Here is a 21,135-nt window from a genome sequence, read left to right as displayed (position 1 = left end):
AGTTCTTCCAGATAAGAGTCCATGCACTTAACCACTACACCAAACTGGCTCTCAGGATGACTTAGATGTCTGCTGCCTCAGGCCCGGTGGAACAGCTCTGTTTTACCGGAGCCTAACAGAAGCTACCAAGAGTAAATTCATTTCTTAAAGTGAATGGTACTGTTTTTATTATTTGGGGGGAGGGATGTTTAACCCTCAGTGGTGCTCTTTTTTCAGGTTTTCAGTAAGATCTGCCTTACCTGTTCATGGTCCCAGTCTCCAGATTTAAGTATTCACCAATGAGGCCATGTTGAGATTTAGGTATGATATCAAATGAGGCAAATAATAATAATAAGAGTAGAAAGACACTAATACAGAACTAAGAAAAAGACAGCATGTTACTAATTCACATCTAGCATAGATTGTAGAGACACAGACTTCATAGCATCCTACCTGCCACCTATCCAAGCTGTTTGCTTGATGCTGTAGAAATCTACACAATAACCAGGAATCAAGAAACATCAAGTACTCGAGTTGGAATAACCCCAGAAACATGGTTATATGCTTACTTTTATTGCCAGTACTATTTTTAAACTAGTCACAGATTACATATTAGGTTAATACGTAGCAATGATTTTATATTTTTTGCTGTCAAGCTGCAACCAACTTAGTGACCCCCCATATGATTTTCAAGGCAAGAGGCATTCAGAGGCAATTTGACATTGCCTGCCTCTGAATAGCGACCTTGGACTTCATTCTCCCATCCACGTACTAAGCAAGACCAATTCTGCTTAGCTCTTCCAAGATCCTGGGCTATCCTGGTGAGGACAGTCATTTCATACTCATATCTACAAACATAATATTAGTACTTTTTTTTGCAATATAGATTTATATGCAACATGTGCAAGTTTGAAAACCTTCCCTCTCAAATTTTCACACAAGCTTTAGCTCACCAGTGATATTTAAGAATTACCAAAAATGAGGAATCTTAAGATACATTAGAAATAGTACAAAAACATAAGGTCAGCAGTAAAAGTTTTAATACCTATATTTTACTATATTACGTATGCCATTTCAAGTACACGCCAACATAAATTGTCACATATGGCATACGTATCATCACTGTATTTGTTTCCAAATGCACAGCTTTACTAGTTTTCAAACATGTCAAAATAGTCCATATTATCTGAAAACATCATCAGACTGTCAAGCTTACAGACAGAAAATGTCACTTTTGCCCAATAATCTTTGGTTTCTCACTGCTGGATATAGAACACAAGAGAGCATGCAACTTTTGGCTTAGAACCACCAGAAGGTTTCCATGGATGGAAGAGATTTCAATCTGTGATTTCTAACTTCCACCTCTTCCTTCCTGGTGGTAGTCGAAAGTGCCATCAAGTCACAGTTGACTTAAGTGACTCCTTGGGTTTTCAAGGCAAGCGACATTCAGAGGTGGTTAGCCTTTGCCTGCCTCTGCACAGCAAACCTGGATTGCCTTGGTGTCTTCCATCCAAATACTATCCAGAATGCCCCCTGAAATGCTACTCCTAGGAATGGGGATAGCATGAAGGGAGAAATAAGATCTGCCTCAGCTCTGATCCAGCATGCCATTAGTCAGTCTTATATTTGTAAATGCACAATAAATACTAAACGGTGCTAAACTGCAAGTACATCTGACAGCCTAATATTTATTGATTTACATTATTTATAGTCCACCTTTCTCGCTGAGACCCAAGGCAGATTACACAATGTAAGTTAAATACAACCAACAGGGTCGGAAAGTCAATTAAACAAAGCAATAAGGTTTGGATTGCAAAAACCTGAAAACAAGCATAAATATAAAAATGAAGTTGAAACAAAGCTAAGAATTAACATGCCATGTTAAACAATGCAGAAATTACATAGTAGGATCATGCTTAGTAAAGCAGATGGCACATACTATACACAGTAGTATAGTCCATAACCCTATACCTTTCCCAAAGCATCTGTCTGAAACATTTTATTACAGTACAGCCCTAATTACATGTGTAAAAAAGCCCTCCTGAATAATTCAGTTTTGCATAGTTTGTGGAAAGCCAGGAGGTGGGAGCCTTTCTGCCCTCATATTCAAAACATAATTATTTGCATTTGTCTTTTGAAAAATCTTTGCTGTCATATTTTGTTTCCAAATCAGGCTTCAATATTTTCATGCTGGTTTTCAAATCAATTAAAAGTCTTCAAGATAAAAAGAACACCTTCCTGTAACATATGGACTAACATGATAAAACTGTTACAGTAGAATGCTAAACATAATAATTGCACTCCAATGTGAATATTTTTATTTTAGAACCCCCGCAGCCAGAGGAGCCTGCCGATTCAGTTTCTCACACTTGTTTTAAATACTCTCCAGGTTACCAAAGGACATTCTGGTGTGAAATATATCAACTGAAACAGAACCTTTCCAAAAATTCTTCTGAAGAACATTACTTTTACATTTAATATATTTTACAAGTTAATGTATTTAATTGGTTTTTCATGGAATTTTTAGAACATCTCTACCCAATAATCTTCTTACCACACTAACCTTCTGCCATACAGAATGCAGTAACTCAATGATGGAGCAGTGTAAAATGATAATAAACATCTCCTGAAACAATGCTAAATCATAGATGGCATAAATACCTGCCAACATTTAATTTAACTAAGAGACACTGCAGAGACCATGCCATTAGAGACAACACACTTTCAGGCATTTTCCAATATGCGCTACAATCTGAAGTGCTTTGAAACAGAGGGCTCCAGAGGAAATGGACTTCCAGGATGCTTGTTAATTTCTAAGGGCTTTATAGGATTTGATAAAAAGGCCAACTGAGAAACTGTTTAAATAATAGTGACTAAATGTAAGCCAAAATGCCCTCAAAACAAGGTTGGGGAATTGTCAGGTGGGCACCTGGCTCACTCAGGATCTTTTTACCTGTTTATACAGGATTCCACGTCCAGAAAAGTAATGCTTAAAATATTAGGAACTCTAATTAAGTAAAACAATTATAATTTATTAAGAAAAATATAGGCTTCCATACAAGATAAAATAATCATCAAAACAGACATTCAGTCCTAGGAAACGTAGATAGAGAGATAGGGGAACACATGGGTAGACAAACAGGGCGATATTTACCTATCGTAGTCTTCGAGGAAGGCTCCAATGGCGACAAGCGAGGAAATGGGAGAAGGGACCCGAAACTGATCAGGAATCAGGGATGGATCTATGCAGCGGAAGTTGGGATACTGATAGAAGCACACCTGTGGATAGCTAGTCCACAGATTATAAGGACTCTCTTGAGCCCTTAGGGGATGGAAGGTACGAGGGAGGAGGAAGGGGGTCAGCTGGTGCATGACCTCACGAAAAGGGGAGGCTTCGCAGTGACCATAAGGGCTGGACTACTACGATAGTCAATGGGAAGTTCATTGGTGTCACCTAATTGGGTGCTTGCTCTTGACCAATGGACTTGCCTGGATCCTGGATACCTGAGAGAACTTTCAGGTTGAAACAGACCAGGGGGAGGCTCCAAACTGGCAGTTGGGGAGAAGAATGGAAAGATTACTTGGGTGGGGAGATACTTAGGACTATTGGACTTGTCTAAAAGGGTGACAATAGAAAGTCAAATCCTGGCCTAGGTAACACCCAGTCTATACAAAGGAACTTGGCTCTGGCTGAAGATGGTCTTCCTCTTCTTCTGGGCACCAGTCTTTGTCTAGAGTTCCTTTAAACAAAGAAAGTGGCGACTGGACGATTTAACCACTCCTGAGGTGGGTGGGTTGCTTGCAGGCATAGGTGACATCTGGTGTGTACGTGAGCCATTTGCTTTGCTGGAATGGAGTCAAGCCTGGTAGGAAGATGGCTGCGTGTGGTGTTAGCCCTCATAACCGTTCGCCTGGATAGCTCCTGGCGGAGCAGTTTCCTCCGCTTCAATACTGGGATGGCTGTCATACAGAACAACGGGAAACCATCCGTTCTCCTAGTGGACACTCTTATACCGGTTTAGAGTGCCTTAGTAGCATCCTGGCTGCTTGTACTGCACAAGTGCCTTTTGCCCCTGGATAGGTTTACCCACACTCTCTGGCCAGACGTGTGCGAGTCACTTCTCCAAGTGTTCTAGCAACCAAGCTGGTAATCACAATGTTCTGTAAGGGGGCTTTTCCTCACACAAACACAGTAATTATTATAAATCTGCTGAAAATATCTACAAAAACCCTACAACACTGAATTTAAGACAAAGTAAGAGACAAGTTACACTGAATTCCCTATGCAAAGGTAAAACACTACTAGAAACATAATTTTTCACATGGTTCTGAATAGATTTCTCATATTTTTAATACCTTTATATTTCTAAACTGCCTTTTTTGCAAATAATAATAACGAATATATTACTATTGTCATCATATTTCAGTATCACCAAGTCCAGTTCAGAAAAAAGCCACTCTTTACAACCTCAAATTTCATCCAGGCTCACACTATGAGCTCTCTGCCCATCTTCATTTTTCTATTGTATCTCTGGTGGTGACTGATGCAAGAGTCTGGGGGGTGGGGGGAGGGGATTCTGCAGATTTCCCTTTCTAACTACAACTACTTGTCTAACATCCAATGTGGTGTGCCAATTAGCTGTAGTGGTTAAGACTGTCAGACTAGTATCTTGGAGACCTGGGTTTGAATCCTCACTTGTGCTATGGAAGCTCACTTAGTGACCCTGAGTCAGTTACACTCCCTCAGTCTAACCTACCTCATGAGGATGTTGTGAGGATAAGAATGGAGGAGAGAATAATGTACACCAGGGGTGGCCAATGGTAGCTCTCCAGATTTTTTTTTGCCTACAACTCCCATCAGCCCCAGCCAGCATGGCCAATGGCTGGGGCTGCTGGGAGTTGTAGGCAAAAAAAAAATCTGGAGAGCTACTGTTGGCCACTCCTGATGTACACCACTCTGGATCCCTGTTGGGGAGAAAGATGGTTGGTCCTGACAGAACACCAAACCTCAAAAGTAGCGGGATGGAGAAGGACGACAAAAAACTCTTCCACAAACTTATTCCATTAATGATAGGATAAATTCTAGTCCAATATGATGTATCCAAAATGGATACACATCAGTCAGGCATCCCCATTTTGTACCCCCTACACAATACTTTTCACAGTGTGAACTCCATATATCTAAAAGGTTAATGTATCATGGATGGCAGGGATGACACGTGTGCTAAATCTATTGTAATCAAAAGACCAAAAAGTGGTATGCAGTGTACAAAATAGAAGAAAGAATTAAGATATTCCAGGGCAATGGGGGAGGGGGGGCTGTATGTTTGTTATACATGTAAATAACAGTTAAAGAGAACAAAACAGTAATGGAAGAAATCAAAGGATCTATACACAGATCTCCATGTTTGTTTGTTTTTCTGGCAGACTGCAAAAGTCCACTATCCATGAACTACTTGGATTAGTGCTAACACACATCACAAAAAGTCACTAGTCTAATTACAAAAACCTGTATTTGAAATATTCTGAACAGTATTCAGATGCAACACGTGTACCACATTTAATTTTCATAATGTACTTTGGGAAAACAAGTTTTATCTATTTCTAAGAAGCATTCAAATAGTGTTATATATTATACGAAAGACTACAAGATACAATAGCTTCATGGATTTATCAAACCTACAACATCCCTATTTCACAATGACCCTTTTCTTACTGCCTTGACCAATTGTGCATTCTCCACGGCAACTATTTAGCAAGAGTTTGTATTCTGCAAAGTGAGAGATCTATCAAGAAAGGCAGAAGAGACAATAATAGTCCAGCTCAGCAATGGTAGCTGGAGGAACAGAACCCTCATCTTTCACCAGCCTTAAGGCTGCATACCATCTGAATCCAGTAAAAAACTCACCACTAGTAGACAAAGGATAAACAAGTGGTGTCATAACCATATTAACTGACATGGGCAATTTGTCAACCTGCAAAGTACGTTTTTATTAAAATGTAGCAACTACAGTGGCAATGCTTGTTCCTTTAGTTATTGTTTTACCTGATAAAATTATTGGATTGGCACTGAAATTGGATTTAAGAAAAAATCCCAGTTGTGTAACAAGAATAAAGGAGGAAAAAACCCACAAGTTTGGTTGTTTGTCTCCATTCAGTCCTATTGCCCTAGAATTTTAATATCATGCAAAACATTTCAATAATCCTGTGTTCATACACGGTATTTTCAAGTACTAATCCTGAAGCACTGATCATTCAAAAACAGAGTGCATTTTTCAACATAATTTACTCTTAAGAGCAAGAAGGCCATGGTGGACCAAACTGCTTTATGTTTCCCTACACATAAAAGTCCACAGAGCACCTTTAAGAAAATTATGAAGTACTATTAAGACCCCATCACTTGGAGAGAATCATAACTTGGGGAGAGGAGAGGAGTGAAGAGGAGAGGAAAATGCCAAACCCCTGTCAGTTTAAAAGAGAGCTGAACACTAGCCTCCTACCCTCCAGCAAGCTTGTCATTTTCTAGATTTTTAATCACAACAATGAACATGTCCTTTAAAATTAGGTTAGACATTTCATTTTTTTCTTTTCTTAGATATTTTGAGAAAGTTTTTCAATGAGTGTCTTATATGTAGGTTTACAGCATATGAACTGTACGATCCACTTTGAAGCCACAGAAAAAGATAAAAGAACCAGCATTAGTACTGGATATTGTAAACCTGCATGCAAAAGGATCTGGGAGGGAAAGGGTTAAGGAGAGTCTCTCAAACGGGTACTTGGCAGTTGGTCCCACTCTCTCATTGATTAAATGTTGAGTCTCTTTGGCCATTGCTTGCCTTCTGCTTTATCTTATACAGGACATCTCTTCTCTCTCTTACCTGAACTTGGCACTATAGCAAATTAACCTTTTATCCACCCATCTGGATCTCTGTTCACAATTAGTTAAATGTACATATATGTCATGTAAAATTTGCTTCTAACTTGGTAAATAAAATTTCTTTCTCGTTACAGCTGGAGTCAAATTATCTTTGCAATTTGTTTGAATAACTGGGAAACATGGAGGACTGAGGATACTGCGTAAAACCTCTGCGCTTCCAAGGTAAACTGATTTTTTGCAACACTAAACCCAACAGGTATGGGTCCAGTGTCTATCAAAAGCTTAGGCTAAACTTAATGTTTAAAAAGGACTTAAAGTCTTTAATTAGCAGATTCTCTTGTCTTTTTGATCTTTAAAAATTCTCCATTGTTCTTCTCCACATTGCTGTGATAAGGATGGTTGAGTCAAACAGATAACTGGTGATCCAAAAACTTACTTCTGAGCACTATAGAAGCTGGCTTAAAAGATTTTATATAGTTCTACAATGCTACAGACTGGTAAGTTTTTATCACATCACACACAGAAGGAGGTATCCTGCACAGGAAGCTGGCAAGCTTTACATCTGAGCAGAATAGTACGGCTGAAAAGAAACTGTCATCTTTAATAGAGATGAGCAAATGCATGCTCATGGATGCAGGCCTATCCAATAAATGACAGGGCAAAGCAATCCAGACTTCAAACTATCTCCAGAACAGACTGCCCACAAAAGAGACCACACATACACCTTACCCAATATGGCATGGCAAGGTGCCAGACATGAGACATGTTCAAGTATTTAGCAGCAAGACCTTTGCATATGAACCGAAAGAGAAACGACAGGAACTAGATCCCAGAACCAGATAGTGTTTTTGTGTGATATGATTCTGGAGGTAAAGGATATAGAGTGCTGCACCCAGAAAAAGGTGAAGACTATGTCAGACGCGTGATTCACTTTGATGAAAGTAGAACCAGTAGAAAAGGAACTGTATCAGATCAGAAAAGGCAGATGACCAGTGCCAACTCTTGAATCTTGAACCAGTGCAGAATGATGAAACATGAGAAAAAGACACACAACCTAAGATGGCAGATTCTGAGGCAATCATGCCAGAGATACAGAGCAGTAAAACACAGGAAAAATAAATAAATAAGAATGAGAAGACAGGTGGACTGGACATCTCTGTGAGCAGATGAAAATCCAGGGCCACGCCTCCAATGCTCATTACAACTGAACAAAGCCATACCAACCTTGTGTTTTTTCTACCTTCCAAGACTGGTTTTACCATGGGAGCCTTCTATCAGAAAGGAAGTAGAACAGATGCCAGCAATTGAAGCCAGTAGGTGGAAGAAGACAACACAAGAGGAAATTGATGCTCTACACAAAAATAAAATATGGACCTTGATGAAGTTATCACCAGGAAATAATCGTATTGGATGCAAGTGGGCATTTAAGGTAAACAAAATGCAAATAGAAACGTGGAACACTTAAAAAACAAATTAGTTACTAAAGGTTTCCCACAAAAATATGGTCAGGATTTTGATGAAACCTTTGTACTGATAGTGAAACATACTACAATCAGAATACTTTAAAGAATAGCAGCATCCATGAGGAGTCAGGTAAAACATCTAGACATAAAGATCTGTAAATGAAGTAGCCAGAACTTTTTATAGGCCCCAACCAACCAAATTTAGCCTTCAAACAGAAGGGGGTTTATGGACTAAAGCAGACAGCACATGCCTGGAACGAAAAATTGCACACAGTGCTCACAGCTCAAGTTTTTAAGCAAACAGAAGTGGATTCATGTCTGTGCGCTAAACCAAAGGTGGACATTGTACTTTTATTCTCACATATGTCAATGACTTGATTTTGTGTTATGACAGACAAATGGACTATAACAATGTGGAAAGTATCTAAACAGATAAGTAGAAATTAGGGAGCTATGAGACATTTCTTACTACATAAGCATAAAAATTGAAAGAGAGAAAGATGGTTCATATATATTAAACCAGAGACAGAAAATAATTGAATGTTAGATCTAGAAAATGCGAACACAGTGGAAACTGACTTTGTTAAGAATACTGAAATAACTAAGCACTTTACCTAAGAAGCAACCAGTACATGTGAACATATGAAGCTGCCTTATACTGAATCAGACCCTTGGTCCATCAAGGTCAGTATTGTCTTCTCAGACTGGCAGCGGCTCTCCAGGGTCTCAAGCTGAGGTTTTTCACACCTATTTGCCTGGACACTTTTTTGGAGATGCCAGGGATTGAACCTGGGACCTTCTGCTTCCCAAGCAGATGCTCTACCACTGAGCCACCCTCCCTCCCTCCAGTACAGAAATGTCAGAGTAAAACTTCTATTCCGAAGCACCACTAGCAGACCAGATAATGCAACCAGTGCTAGGATCCTTAATAGAAAGAAAAGTGCACATAGCAAGAAAGAATGGGTTACAGTAGAAAAGGGTGGCTAAATATCTAAAAGGAACTTTAGATCTGAAACCAAAAGTTTCATCTACCAGTAGTCCAAAATTACTTGGTTACAAAGATGCAGACTGAGCAGAAAACAGCTTAGACTATAAATCCACAAGTGGGTACTTTTTTCCATATGGAGGTAGACCAGGCCTCAGATTCAGTGGGAGCTCACAGGAACGCAGCTCCTGCACCTTTTTGAGAGTTCCACCTCCTTGTCCATTGAATAGTATGTGCAGCTGCATAACAATCCCTGGATGAGCTCCACCACCTATTTTTCTACAAAATGACTGCTGAGGTGGACTAATCTCCTGGGCCAGTAGAAAACAAACTATAGTAAGTCTGCCTTCCACAGAATCTGAATATAAAGTATCTGCTGAACCATGAACAGAATTGTAGCTTGAGCTGTTACTAAAGGACTTTGGAGCCGATGAACAAAAGTCAATTAAGACAACCAGAAATGCATTAAGATTTCTCAATCAGAAAAACGCACTAAGCACACTGAAGGTTCAGGGCATGTCCTAACTGAGAAGGGCATAATAGAGATGGAGTACTGTTCAACAGAAGAGATGTGGTGGCCAACATCCTGACCAAGCCTCTATCAAGAGACAGATCTGAAGAACAGCCTCTGAGGAAACACTTCCTGAGGCCACAGTAGAGATGCAGCCCTTTCAGAGGTCAGTTGATGGAGAGGACACAGAGAAGCATTGGCGATGTTTCTGTCTCTGAGGTAAGACTGTTTCGGCAGTTTGTTCAGTGTTTCTGGGACTGCAGAAAGCAGGGGACAGGGGAGTCAGCCAATGGGAACCCAGAGGTGGTGACTGACGCATGGGCCAATGGTTTGTTGAGTGCACCCATCAGCCAATGAGAGAGCTCTATCTGGCCACTACCATTTAAGAATAATTACGATGATAGAACCTTTCCTCTCTTACCTGGGCTTGGAGCTGTAGCAAGTTAACTTTTTTGAAGTTTATTTATGTTAATTGCTAGTCTACCTTATCACAAGGCAAATCACAACAGAGTTCATCTGTTCACAATAAGTTAAATGTACCCACGTGAATATGTCATGTATATGGTGTGCTTCTATTTTTGCAAGTAAAATTTCTTTCTTTTTAACCCAATATTGGAGTCAGATCACCTTTGTGATTTGTTTGAATGTTAACTTGTTTAACCGGCAAACATGGAAGATAGGGGATACTGCATAAAGCGTCTGTGCTTCCAAGGCAAGTTATTATTTTTTTACATTAAACCCCCAACAGATACCACCTTATTAAAAACTAAACATTAGCATAGATACTGCAGACTTCAAACAGAAGTCAAACTGACCAGGATGACAGATCAATTCTTTTTCCAAGTTACTGGCTGGCAACAGAAGATGATGTGAACAAATACATGGCTGAAGATTATTTTGCAGCGATAAAGTAATAACATTATTATAGTGATTCCATCTTTTTAAGCCATTTTCTAAAAGAATGAGAATTATTTTTCAGAGAACACTGTCTGTCTGTGACAATGCACATGAGCAGGGAAGGAAATAGGGAATAATTATGGCGAGGGTAATAATTATGAAGAATATGTTTTTATATGTCCTCAAAGTAAAAAGGAACACATACTCATAACTAAAAAATATACTACTGTAAATTTTAAACATAAGTCTTAAATGAAGTTTATGCGATTGTGCTTTGTTTTCCATGTACAATTATGTCATACAATCATGTGAAGATGAACTGAGTAACTGAAGTGTTAAAACAAATACCAAATGAGCCAGGTAAATCTACCCAGTTTAAAAAGTTAACATATATTTGCCTTCAATGTATACCGAAACCTAAGAGATCAAAATAATTACGTCGATTCTTATTACCCTGCGATTCAAAGTGTGCACTGTGCACATTTCTAAACCTGGCATTATTTACATATTTAGATTCCAAAGCACAGAACAGTACAGCACAATATAAACAATAATTTCTAACAATTATATCAATGTGTAAGTAAACAAAAACTGCTTAGATATCCTCCATAAAAGAAGAATGTTAAACATCCTTAACGTTGATATTTGACCAGTATACAGAATAAATGTAATTTTTCAAAACAGAGGCAGAAGTCACTATCAATTAAAGTAATGAACAAAGCTAGTTTTAAACAAGCCTGCAGAGATTTGTAGTAAAATTGACCAAGATAACTCCATAATTACAACATATAAAAACAGAATTAACACATGTTACACTTCTATAAAGAACTAAAACCAATATTTCTGTAAACACATAATATTATCTTGTGTTCGGGGTATTCAGAATTAATGACTAATGCAAAATATTTTGACTGAAGCAGGCCCTACAGTACATTAAGAATAAAGCCTAAGAGGGTGATCACATCATATAGGCTGTAAAAACACCTTACAACATTCAGTAAGTATTTCCTCAAGCTTCTACCCAACTTGGTTTTTCAGCCTATCTATTCATTTGCATACAATATCAATCAGTTTAAATCTTTGTAAAGTATTCACCAAGAGCAGTAGGAAAAAATAGCTTATCCATTTGTAGTATGTGGTGCATTTTATGCTATGACACTGCAGCCTTCAAGGGTCAGATTAATTAAGATCAACAGCAGCTGCAGTGCAACGTGAGAAGCACACTGCCACAGTTCCCACCAGTCCAGCCCAATTACCTGCAGCATTCCAGCACTGGACAACTGACAACCTTCATAGTCTCTACCAGTCATTCATTCCCTCTGGACTACTGATAAATGTTAAAAACAAACTAACCTCTTCTAGAGAAGGGCTGCTACGCCAACTGCACCTGCTGCAAACTGCAATGATGAGTCCCAGAGAGATGTTTGTCAGTTAGACCTCTACAGATGTTGTGTTAAGTTAAAGTGGAGCTATGTCCAAAGATGGAAATGAGATGGCAATCGGGGGGAAAGCCCTCCTTTTAACCCCAACCTTCACAATGTCTGCTTTCACAATCTGCAGTCTGACAATACAGACGCAATCCATCAATACAAAAATCCTTCCTAGCGCAATTACATTAAACTGAAAGACTAGTTTTAACAAATTCTTTAAGACCTATTTTGTTGGAAAATTAATCACCAGAAGGAGAAATTCTTTATCAAAATAAGAGTCACTTATTTCTATCACCCTCTTAAAGCCGAAGTTTTTTTAAAAAAAAAATTAGAACAGAGGCATTAAGTTGCATAAGACTATCTTGAAGGATTCTAATTGTAACAGAAATTACATCCATATTACTAAGGTATCTAAAATTCTACTATTAAAGAAAAATGCTACTGGTGTAATTAAGTTCAGGAACAGCGCTCCCTTTCCAAATAGCATTTCATTTTTTAAAAATTGTTTGCAATGTTTTCATTTTGTAAATTATGGTTGTGTCATTGAACCGTCAGTTTTTTCTCACCACTGGAAAGTTATGTGGCAGTTTTAAATGCTGAAACTGAAAGCCAGCCATAGATTATTTTTGCCTAATTTATAAGGATTCTTTCTTAATATGACTCATTCTTCTCATGCAGATGTACCTTGCACTAGCAAAATCCAGATGTTAATCATGCAACAACATAAAAACAACTACTATTCATAAACCATTTTTATGTACACTAGTCAGGTAATGTATAAATTCAAGCTCTGACGTCCATTCTTCTTTCATTTTACTGTTATTGTCAAATAAATCTAAACAGTAGTCTTCAAAAGACACAGAACACTATATTGACAAACAACTGCACAGCTAGTATTCAACTTGTAGACATTTTCTGTATATACTCATTGACACCTTAGTCTCAAACACATGTCAAATGAAGTAACATCCTTGTGTTTGTTACACAGAATCACATCTAATTAAGCTTTCCTTAAAGTGATTTGGCAGAAGGGTTGCATACTTAGGGGAAGAATAATCACCATATTTGGCATCAAGAAAAAAAATTATCCATGTTGGATGGTAGTTATTCTGGAATAACAGAATGTGACTTGGCTCACTTGCAGCAACTTCTCATCCAGCAAAGGGCACTACTTATGGAAAGACTGTCTAAATTGACTGGTTATACTGCTCCACAGCAGGTGATTGAAATGTGACTATTTTACCCTTCCTATGGTATAAGACCACAATCCTATGTACTTATCTGGGAATTTTTCTCAATACACTTCTGAGTATGTCTGCAAAGAATCAGGTTGCTAGAGTTCTTTTAATTGTAGCCTCCAGTGCAACAAGTATAGATTAAAGAGTATTATTATTTTATAACACTTAATTCAAGATAAGCAATTCAGTTTTGAACACAATTTTCTCTTTTCACATTTCCTTCAACAGCTGTGAAATCAATCAAATCAACAAGCGACAAAACACATAAAAATTAAAAGTTCTAAAGCCAAACAATGTGTTTATAATGGGAAGACTGCAGCCATCTCCCAAATAAAAAAGACTACATGCTATACCCACAAAGCAAAAGCAAAACTACCTAACCATTTTACAGAAATGAGACTTCTATAACTTCTGTTTGAACTTTAAAATAGATCCAAATTTTAAAAATGAAAACAAAAAATAACAACTATGACTGCTGTGCAATTGAGAAAAATGCCTTCTAACATCTGGTATACAATACTTGGGTATTTAAAAGTAGAAAGCTATGAACTAAACTTTGCAGATCTAAACGGAGGTCCACATTTTTTCAAAAAAATTGTTTGGCAGAACTATTGTTTTTTTAAAAAAAATTAATTCAAATTTAATTCACGTTAGCATTATATACAGCAACACAACCTGTGATAAAGTTCTCATCAGAACATCTACACACAAATCTAAAACATAGTAGGTTCAGAGATGTTCTCTCTCTTTTCCATAAATGACATCCTCAATGCAACACATCTTCTGGCATCTCATGCTACAAACTGGCACATACTCACACTTAAATATTTATAGTGTAAACAATACAAATAAAATCCTAAGAATGTAAGAATGGATATAGTAGGAAGATTATAATAAACTAGGAAAGAGAGAGGCTAAATTATTTTAATTGTAGGAAGGTAACAAATAATGTATTACAGGCTCATAATTTACATGAGGCTGAGATATTTCCTGCATTGTAAAACCTTTAAGTTTCTGCTTTCAACCATTTTGAGAATTTGAACTTAAGCAGGAAAAAAACCCAAAAAACATATGTGCACATACACTAAAAAAACATGTATATGTATATAATTTAGGAAAAAAACCCAAAAAACATATGTGCACATACACTAAAAAACATGTCTATGTATATAATTTTCCAGAATAAAATTGTTATTCAATTAACTAATTAAACTTCTGCATACCTATGTATCAGGAATGAAAATCAAACAAGTTACAAATCAGAAAGTTAAACTGTTGAGTTCTACTTCCTCTCTCACTAGTTTTCTTCTTTAGAAATACCCCCTCCAAAAAAAAGCCACTGGTATTTACTAGATGAAGATGCACTACATATAATGCTTATGAATTCATTTTTGTTGAAGTGAAACATTGTCCGGAACTAAACATAGATGGCAGTTTTCAAAACCACATTCAGTGGAATTCACAAGCACAAATTGTGTGCATGGAGGAAGTATTAATGTACTTTACAGGAAACAAGAAAAAGTAATCAGCCCATCACCTGCAGTTACCCTGTTCCACCAGGAGTGTTACTGCACATTCAACATCAAAGTTCCCCAACTACATAAACATTCTTATTTATAAACAATTACAGAAGAGAAACAGCTGCATAAATAGCTAATGATTACGCTTTTTAAAAAGTACATGTTCAGATAGGTAATGTTCCTTCTTAATACCTGGTCAATTCTCTTTTAAAGTATAAGTTAAATACATTTTGACAGCATTAACACAAGTAAATTAATCTGAAAATGTGTGCTAAATTTCTCAACACCAACTAACGAAAAACAATGTTTTCTCTATAAATGTAAGTAAATAATATTATTTGTTATTAATAATTAATGCTGATTCTTCCAATATAAGAGTTATAATTTTCTGTAGCTAAGATTTGTATGAACATGATACTTTCCCCTTTATTCTGCATAAACTGCCAATAAAATGTTCATTTAACTACTACTGACTATAAAAATACAATGCTGAGTTTAGAGCCCCAGAGTTAATTCTTACAATTAGCTGGAAATTTTACATTTACAAAATATCAATGTCTACACAAATTTAAAACTAATCTAAAATTAGCATTGTTCAGTTTAAGACTGAGGGGGAGGGGTAATATGGACAGGAAGAAATCCAAGTGCCATCAGTCAGAAGAATGTGAAGATCTCCAAAAATTCTTCAGGCTCATGGACAAACATAAACACTAACTAGCACCAATGAAGAGTGACCATCTCACATCTGTTCATGTCTTAACAGGTAACAGTCTAGTTATATGTATGTGCAAACCATTTGCTTGCTAAGAAGTGATCAATAATATAGCTTGATGTATAAAATAGGTCTCAGTATCTAAACTGGGGATTAATTTACACCTGTTACAGTTGAACTGTACAAGTTCTCTTTCATGCTGGCATTTCCTTCAGAGGAACCTATTTACGTCACTGAACACTTAACACAATGTTGTATATTGTCTGATTTTTAAATTTAGATTCAGAGAAAACTTGAAATATGTATTTGTAAGACTGAAAGGTCCAAGAACACCTTAGTATCAATTTCTGTCTGAACTGGGGGGGGGGGGGAGAGCCTATAGCCTTCTTTCATCCTATCGCTAAATAAAAAACTCCATAATTTTAAATTTGCATTATCCATCATATTCAACCACTTCCCCCATCATCATCATACATTCAAATAGGGCCCCCTGTTCCGCTATTGTCTGTAAATTCAATTTACTATTGGAATTGTAATTCTGTCACCATTTTTACAATCACGGTTTTCTAAACTCTCACAAAACTATATATTATGTCAACTACCCTATATATACCAATCGTCATGTTATTTACACCTTTAAAAATATATGTTATCTCATAAATGCTTTAAGCACTATTTCAAGAAAAAGTCACCATTTACGAAACTAGCGCATTTTACACATAAACTCATATCTATTACTTGTAATGTGAACATTGTCTACCTCTGTAGCAGAAACATCACAAGATGATGGCAAACTGAATTGGACCCACTTCTGAATCTAAGACAGAATGGTGAAAGTGACTTCCTAAATACTCTTGCTCAGATCATAATCATGCCACATTCTCCTCCTCCCCCCCCCAAAAAAAAAATTCAGTCGTCTAAACACAATCAACAAATGTAAAGCAGTTTTGCTTTTTACTGTTGGGGGGACAAGGGAGTAGGCCATTTCAGTGAAGAGCTACAACTATCATTCAGAATTACGAAATCAAAGCAGCATCACATTTTTATCAATAATGTTTCATTCCTGCTTCTAGCATAAACTACATATTTTAATTTAGAGTAGACAATCAGTACCTGTACAAATACAGAAAAGCCTTATTCAGAATGCTACATCTGTATATTAAAAATCACCATAAAGACTATACTTGAATTATATACCTTTCTATATGTATATAATAAAATTTAAAATATTTTGTTGCCTGTATATGAATACAGGATTCATTCTTAGTTCCAAGCGGAACTACACGTATTCTTTTAAAATAGATTTTTCCTATCATAATTGCAATATACACACAGAATCAGGAAAACATCTGATGAGAGGCACTTGGTCTCTTTATTCCACAGTAAGGCAAGCAAACAAAGCAATGAAGCAGAAAGAAGGAACATAATGGATTTAAGGTAAATGGCCTGTTCTATAAAGAACACACTGTAGTTTTACTTAATTAACTTGTCATAACAATAATTTTTAAAACTTCAAAAATTCTTAATGCCCGCTGTCAAGATTGGTTTCTTAAAATATAGCTTGAACTATGAACCAAATGCTCAGAAACTACAGGCATAATAGCATTATCCTCCTGATCCCCCCCATAACTATGAGATCACTTCCTATCAATTTTAAAAATAAAATACCAAAACCAGTATATTCCCCATACACACGTCATCTGATTGTTTATTTTGCTATTTAATAATGTAATTGAATGAAATCACAAGCCAACACTGTTCATTTCTAAAGGTATGCGGTTTAATTATACAGAGATATGTATATATTACCCTAGGGATTTAAGAAATCTTCTAAATGTTGCACCTACCTGGGTAAAAATCTTTGGATTTAGAGAGCTTGATGGTAGCCCCAGTCTCTTTCTGCAACTGAACAATTGTCTGTCCTCCCTTCCCAATTATAGATCCAGCCGCATAACTAGGTATGAGGACCTTTAGAAAATATTGGCCGTCCTCTGAAAAAATTGAGATATAGAGGATTAATTACTACCGGAAACATCTTTCTTCATCAAGCCTCCAAATATATGCTTTTAACTGTGTAAGCAGCAGTACATAAACATACATAACTAGTTGCACCAGCACCTTCATATCTGTTCTGAAATGATGAATCTAATAAACTGTCTTTAATTTTGTGGCGCTGTGGGAAGAGATGACCCAGTTCAAGTTTAATTTTGTGTGTGAAATTGTTCTAATTCCAGCACTAGTTATTATGATACAATACGATGAACTGATGCCTTCAAAAAGGAATACAGCTTTCATGAAAATTTGGCCAACAATTTCAACTTTCCCTAAAATTGAACAAACCTATTTACAAAAAAGAAAGAACTGTTAATCGCAAAAAGCTATTTTTCACCATCAGAAAATAGGCACTGGTCTGTATTCCTCATAAGAATATTAATTTTCCCCACAAATAGCCCCCAAAAGGTGAGATCGAGTTCAGAGGGATTTTCATTATAGAAAAAAACCCTCAGTGCAACACAGATAGTCATTTGCTTAAGTAATCCTGATGTATTTCTTCAATACTTCTTAGATACCAATGATCTCTTAAGCTCATTAATTAAAGGACATTAAGATTTTTTTTCTCAGATGAAAGGAAGCTGAAGTCATGTATACACTTAAAAGGTGACAGCTAGTGTTAAGTTGCGCCCAATGCTAGTGGGAAGGAAAATACAGAGCCAGAACTGAGAAGGTAAATGCTATGAATGAATGAATCAAGAATTTCTTAACAATCAAACAGTTGTACTCCCTTCACCAGGTCTACTGCCATCAATGATGTGGACCTTTTGAGGAACAAGCTCTGAAAGGTCTTTATGTAAACACAAAAAAACCTCAGAAACATATTAAGCCCTCTTTATTAAAAACAACCCCCACTTTGGACATCATAGTTTAGATTAAAATAGCATCTTTAGCGAAGTTTGCATTTATAAAGGAACAGGTTCAGAGCCATATCACTTTCTCTGAGAGTCAATGTCCCAGCTAGCACAGGTGTGCCCCCAAACACATTACACAAACAGTTAAATACATCAGCTATCTAGTTCTGCTGTTTGTTAATGCTGGATGAATAAATTCACCTCTGCCTCGGTGCATTGTTATGAAGACTCCAGTGCAAATGAATAGAGGAGATGCTGGTCCCGTTATAACTCATCTCATCCAGGAAGAGCAGGATGTTAACTAACAAGTCACCGCACTAAGACAGGCAACTCCCGCCCTCCCTCCGCAAACCTCTCTCTGACACACACACACGCGCGCGCACACATCCCATCACCGTGACCCAGCCCCAGGAAGAACAAATCTGTGCAACATTTTCCACTGAAACGGAAAGCGGTGCCAGGAATGGACAAGCTTTTGTAAAGTCTACCTGGCAACTCACAAAAGAAAACAATCATAAGCAAAGGGGGCTGGTGGAAAGTGCCTCTTTTCGGCCGCCATTTATCCATTTAGTTTCTCCAATTGTGAAATGCGAGCACAGGGGATGGCGAAAGAGCAGCTCTGGGCTTTGCAGCCCCGGAGGGTCAAGACTGAGCAGCCCCCAGCCAAGACGAAAATCTAAAAATTAAAATAAAACTGGACTGCTAGATCCTTGAAAAGCGACGCCATTTTGATGAATGATAACATTAGAGAAATAAAGAATGTTTGGGGAAAGGCAATGCGGGTGAGGTGAAGCGAGGAGAGAGAGGAAGAGAAACGGGCAGGTAGGAGAGGGGAAGGTGGGTGTGGGATTTGGGAGGAGGAAGAGAAGGAGGAAGAGGAGGGGGAAATACCCACCGCCCGTGTTGGTCCTCTTGGTGCTGCCGGCTTCAGGGGGAGCTTCAAGTGGTCTTTTCCGAGAGTCCGGCGGGTCCAAGTCTATGGGCACCCCGGTGTGGGTCCCGTTCTGCTGGATGGGAGCTGCCGCCATCATGTTTGCTGCCGCCGCTGCTGCTGGAAGGATAACTGGCTTCTCCCTTCAGGGGTGGGGGGGGAGCAGGGAGGGGGAGGAGGAAAGGGGGCTCGTCCCGCTTTCCCCCCCCCTTCTATTTCAAGCTAATCTGGGAAATGAAAACCCCAAAGGATGCTGCTTTTTGTGGGCGGGGGGAGGGGAGCGCGAGAGTTATTTATCTGGCACCCGTGAAAGTGGAGAGAGGGCTGGGAGGAGAAAGAAAAAGCAGGCAGGACGAAGGAAGCAGCTGCAGTGCAGTGCCAGCAGAAGCTGAGGTAAAAAATAAAAAGGGGGGAAAGGGGAAAGTGGGGTGGGATGGATGGGGGGAAAGAAAGAAAATAAGAGAGAGTGGTAGGGAGGAAAAGGGGGGGAAGAAAGTGAGACAGGAGAGAGTGAGGGGGGAAGGAGAGGAGGGAGAGCGAGTGGGAAAGGAGGGGGAAGGAATGAGTGAGGGAGGCAGAGGAGGAGGGAGGGAGGCAGGCAGAGGAGGGGAGGGAGAGATGTGGAGTGAGGTTAGGTAGGTGGCTGCACGAGCGAGTGGTGGGAAGGATTGAGGGAATTTGCCTCAGCAGCACCCCCCTTCAGTCTCCCCCCTCCCGCTCCCCCTGCTCTAGTCGGGCGTCTGTAGCTGGTATAGAAGCGCTGCCTGGACGGAGGAGGGCTGCTGCTGCTTTCGCGTTCTCATTCTCCCCCCCCCCCCCGCCCCGTTTACGAGCCTCTCTGTGGCGCGTTGCCGGGCTAAAGTCAATCAGGAGTTGCCGCCGAGCCGCTTGGTTCTTTTTTTCTCTCAAACACACAGCACAAAACACTCAGGAGCTCGTGGCTCGGGTTCTGAGGGAAATGGCAGCTCGCTCTCGAGCTGCCTCACCGACACTCTCGAAACCCAAACAGTTGAAGGTGTGGGGGCGTGAGAGAAAGCTGAAGGGGGGGGGGGCAGTTAGAGAAAGTGTAATAATAAAAAAAAGTAAGGCGGGCTTCGGCAGAAAGATGGGCGCTTGAGCCAATCGGAGGGAAATAATGTCAAACTCGGGTTGTAGGGTGGAGCAAATCAGACGCGACGTGAGGAAAACCAAAAAAAGAGTAAGGGGTCGTTGTCTTTCTTTTTCACCATAGTGGAGTCCCGCCCCTGTTGAATTGTGAGTGGTGCTTCTTTGCGGGAACCATGCGTTCTCCTTATTGCGTTCTTGTAAATAAACGTAGGGTGTTCTTAATATTCAAGAAACCCAGCTATGGCCACTAGTTGTTTTTACTGTACTTTGTACTTGAGGGTTGAGACGTACGTGAGGGACAGAACATGCTAAAAGCAACGTAAAGAAAAGGGCCCGAAGCACAACTTAAGCGTCCTTCAGTTGCGGGACGTGAGAAAATGAATTAGAGTAACGTGGAATTTTTTGAGAGTCAGATTTTTAGTCTTTGTACTGTTAATCTAATTACATCTAAATTGTGTACAGATAATCCCTTCAATCATGAAGATGCAGTTAGAAAACCAAAACTCATCTGCCCCTTTATAACTGTTTAGCAACTCCTAATAATAGTGTGGTTAAATAGCTACTTGGTACTGGTCTGCC

General features: G+C 38.7%; 1 protein-coding gene across 3 annotated transcripts in view; it reads right to left on the bottom strand.

Annotated features, from left to right (window-relative positions):
• Positions 1 to 20,489, bottom strand: part of NOVA1 (NOVA alternative splicing regulator 1) — a 279,940-nt gene extending 259,451 nt beyond the window's left edge. The window contains exons 1-2 of one of the 3 annotated variants that reach the window (XM_060263056.1): positions 19,414 to 20,489; positions 17,460 to 17,603 (exon numbers count right to left, since the gene is read on the bottom strand). In XM_060263056.1, the coding sequence (XP_060119039.1) occupies positions 17,460 to 17,603; positions 19,414 to 19,549 (280 nt within the window). In that variant the 5' untranslated portion in view covers positions 19,550 to 20,489. Of the gene's footprint in view, positions 1 to 17,459; positions 17,604 to 18,719; positions 18,876 to 19,413 lie in introns of those variants that run through there. The other 2 variants (XM_060263057.1, XM_060263058.1) reach the window with 2 other exon arrangements.
• Positions 20,490 to 21,135: the final 646 nt, after the last annotated feature.

The sequence above is a fragment of the Heteronotia binoei genome, chromosome 21, assembly GCF_032191835.1.
Source record: "Heteronotia binoei isolate CCM8104 ecotype False Entrance Well chromosome 21, APGP_CSIRO_Hbin_v1, whole genome shotgun sequence".
Classification (NCBI taxonomy): Eukaryota; Metazoa; Chordata; class Lepidosauria; order Squamata; family Gekkonidae; genus Heteronotia; species Heteronotia binoei.
Note: the sequence above shows the minus strand (reverse complement) of the source record. Positions and strands in the feature narration are given on the sequence as shown.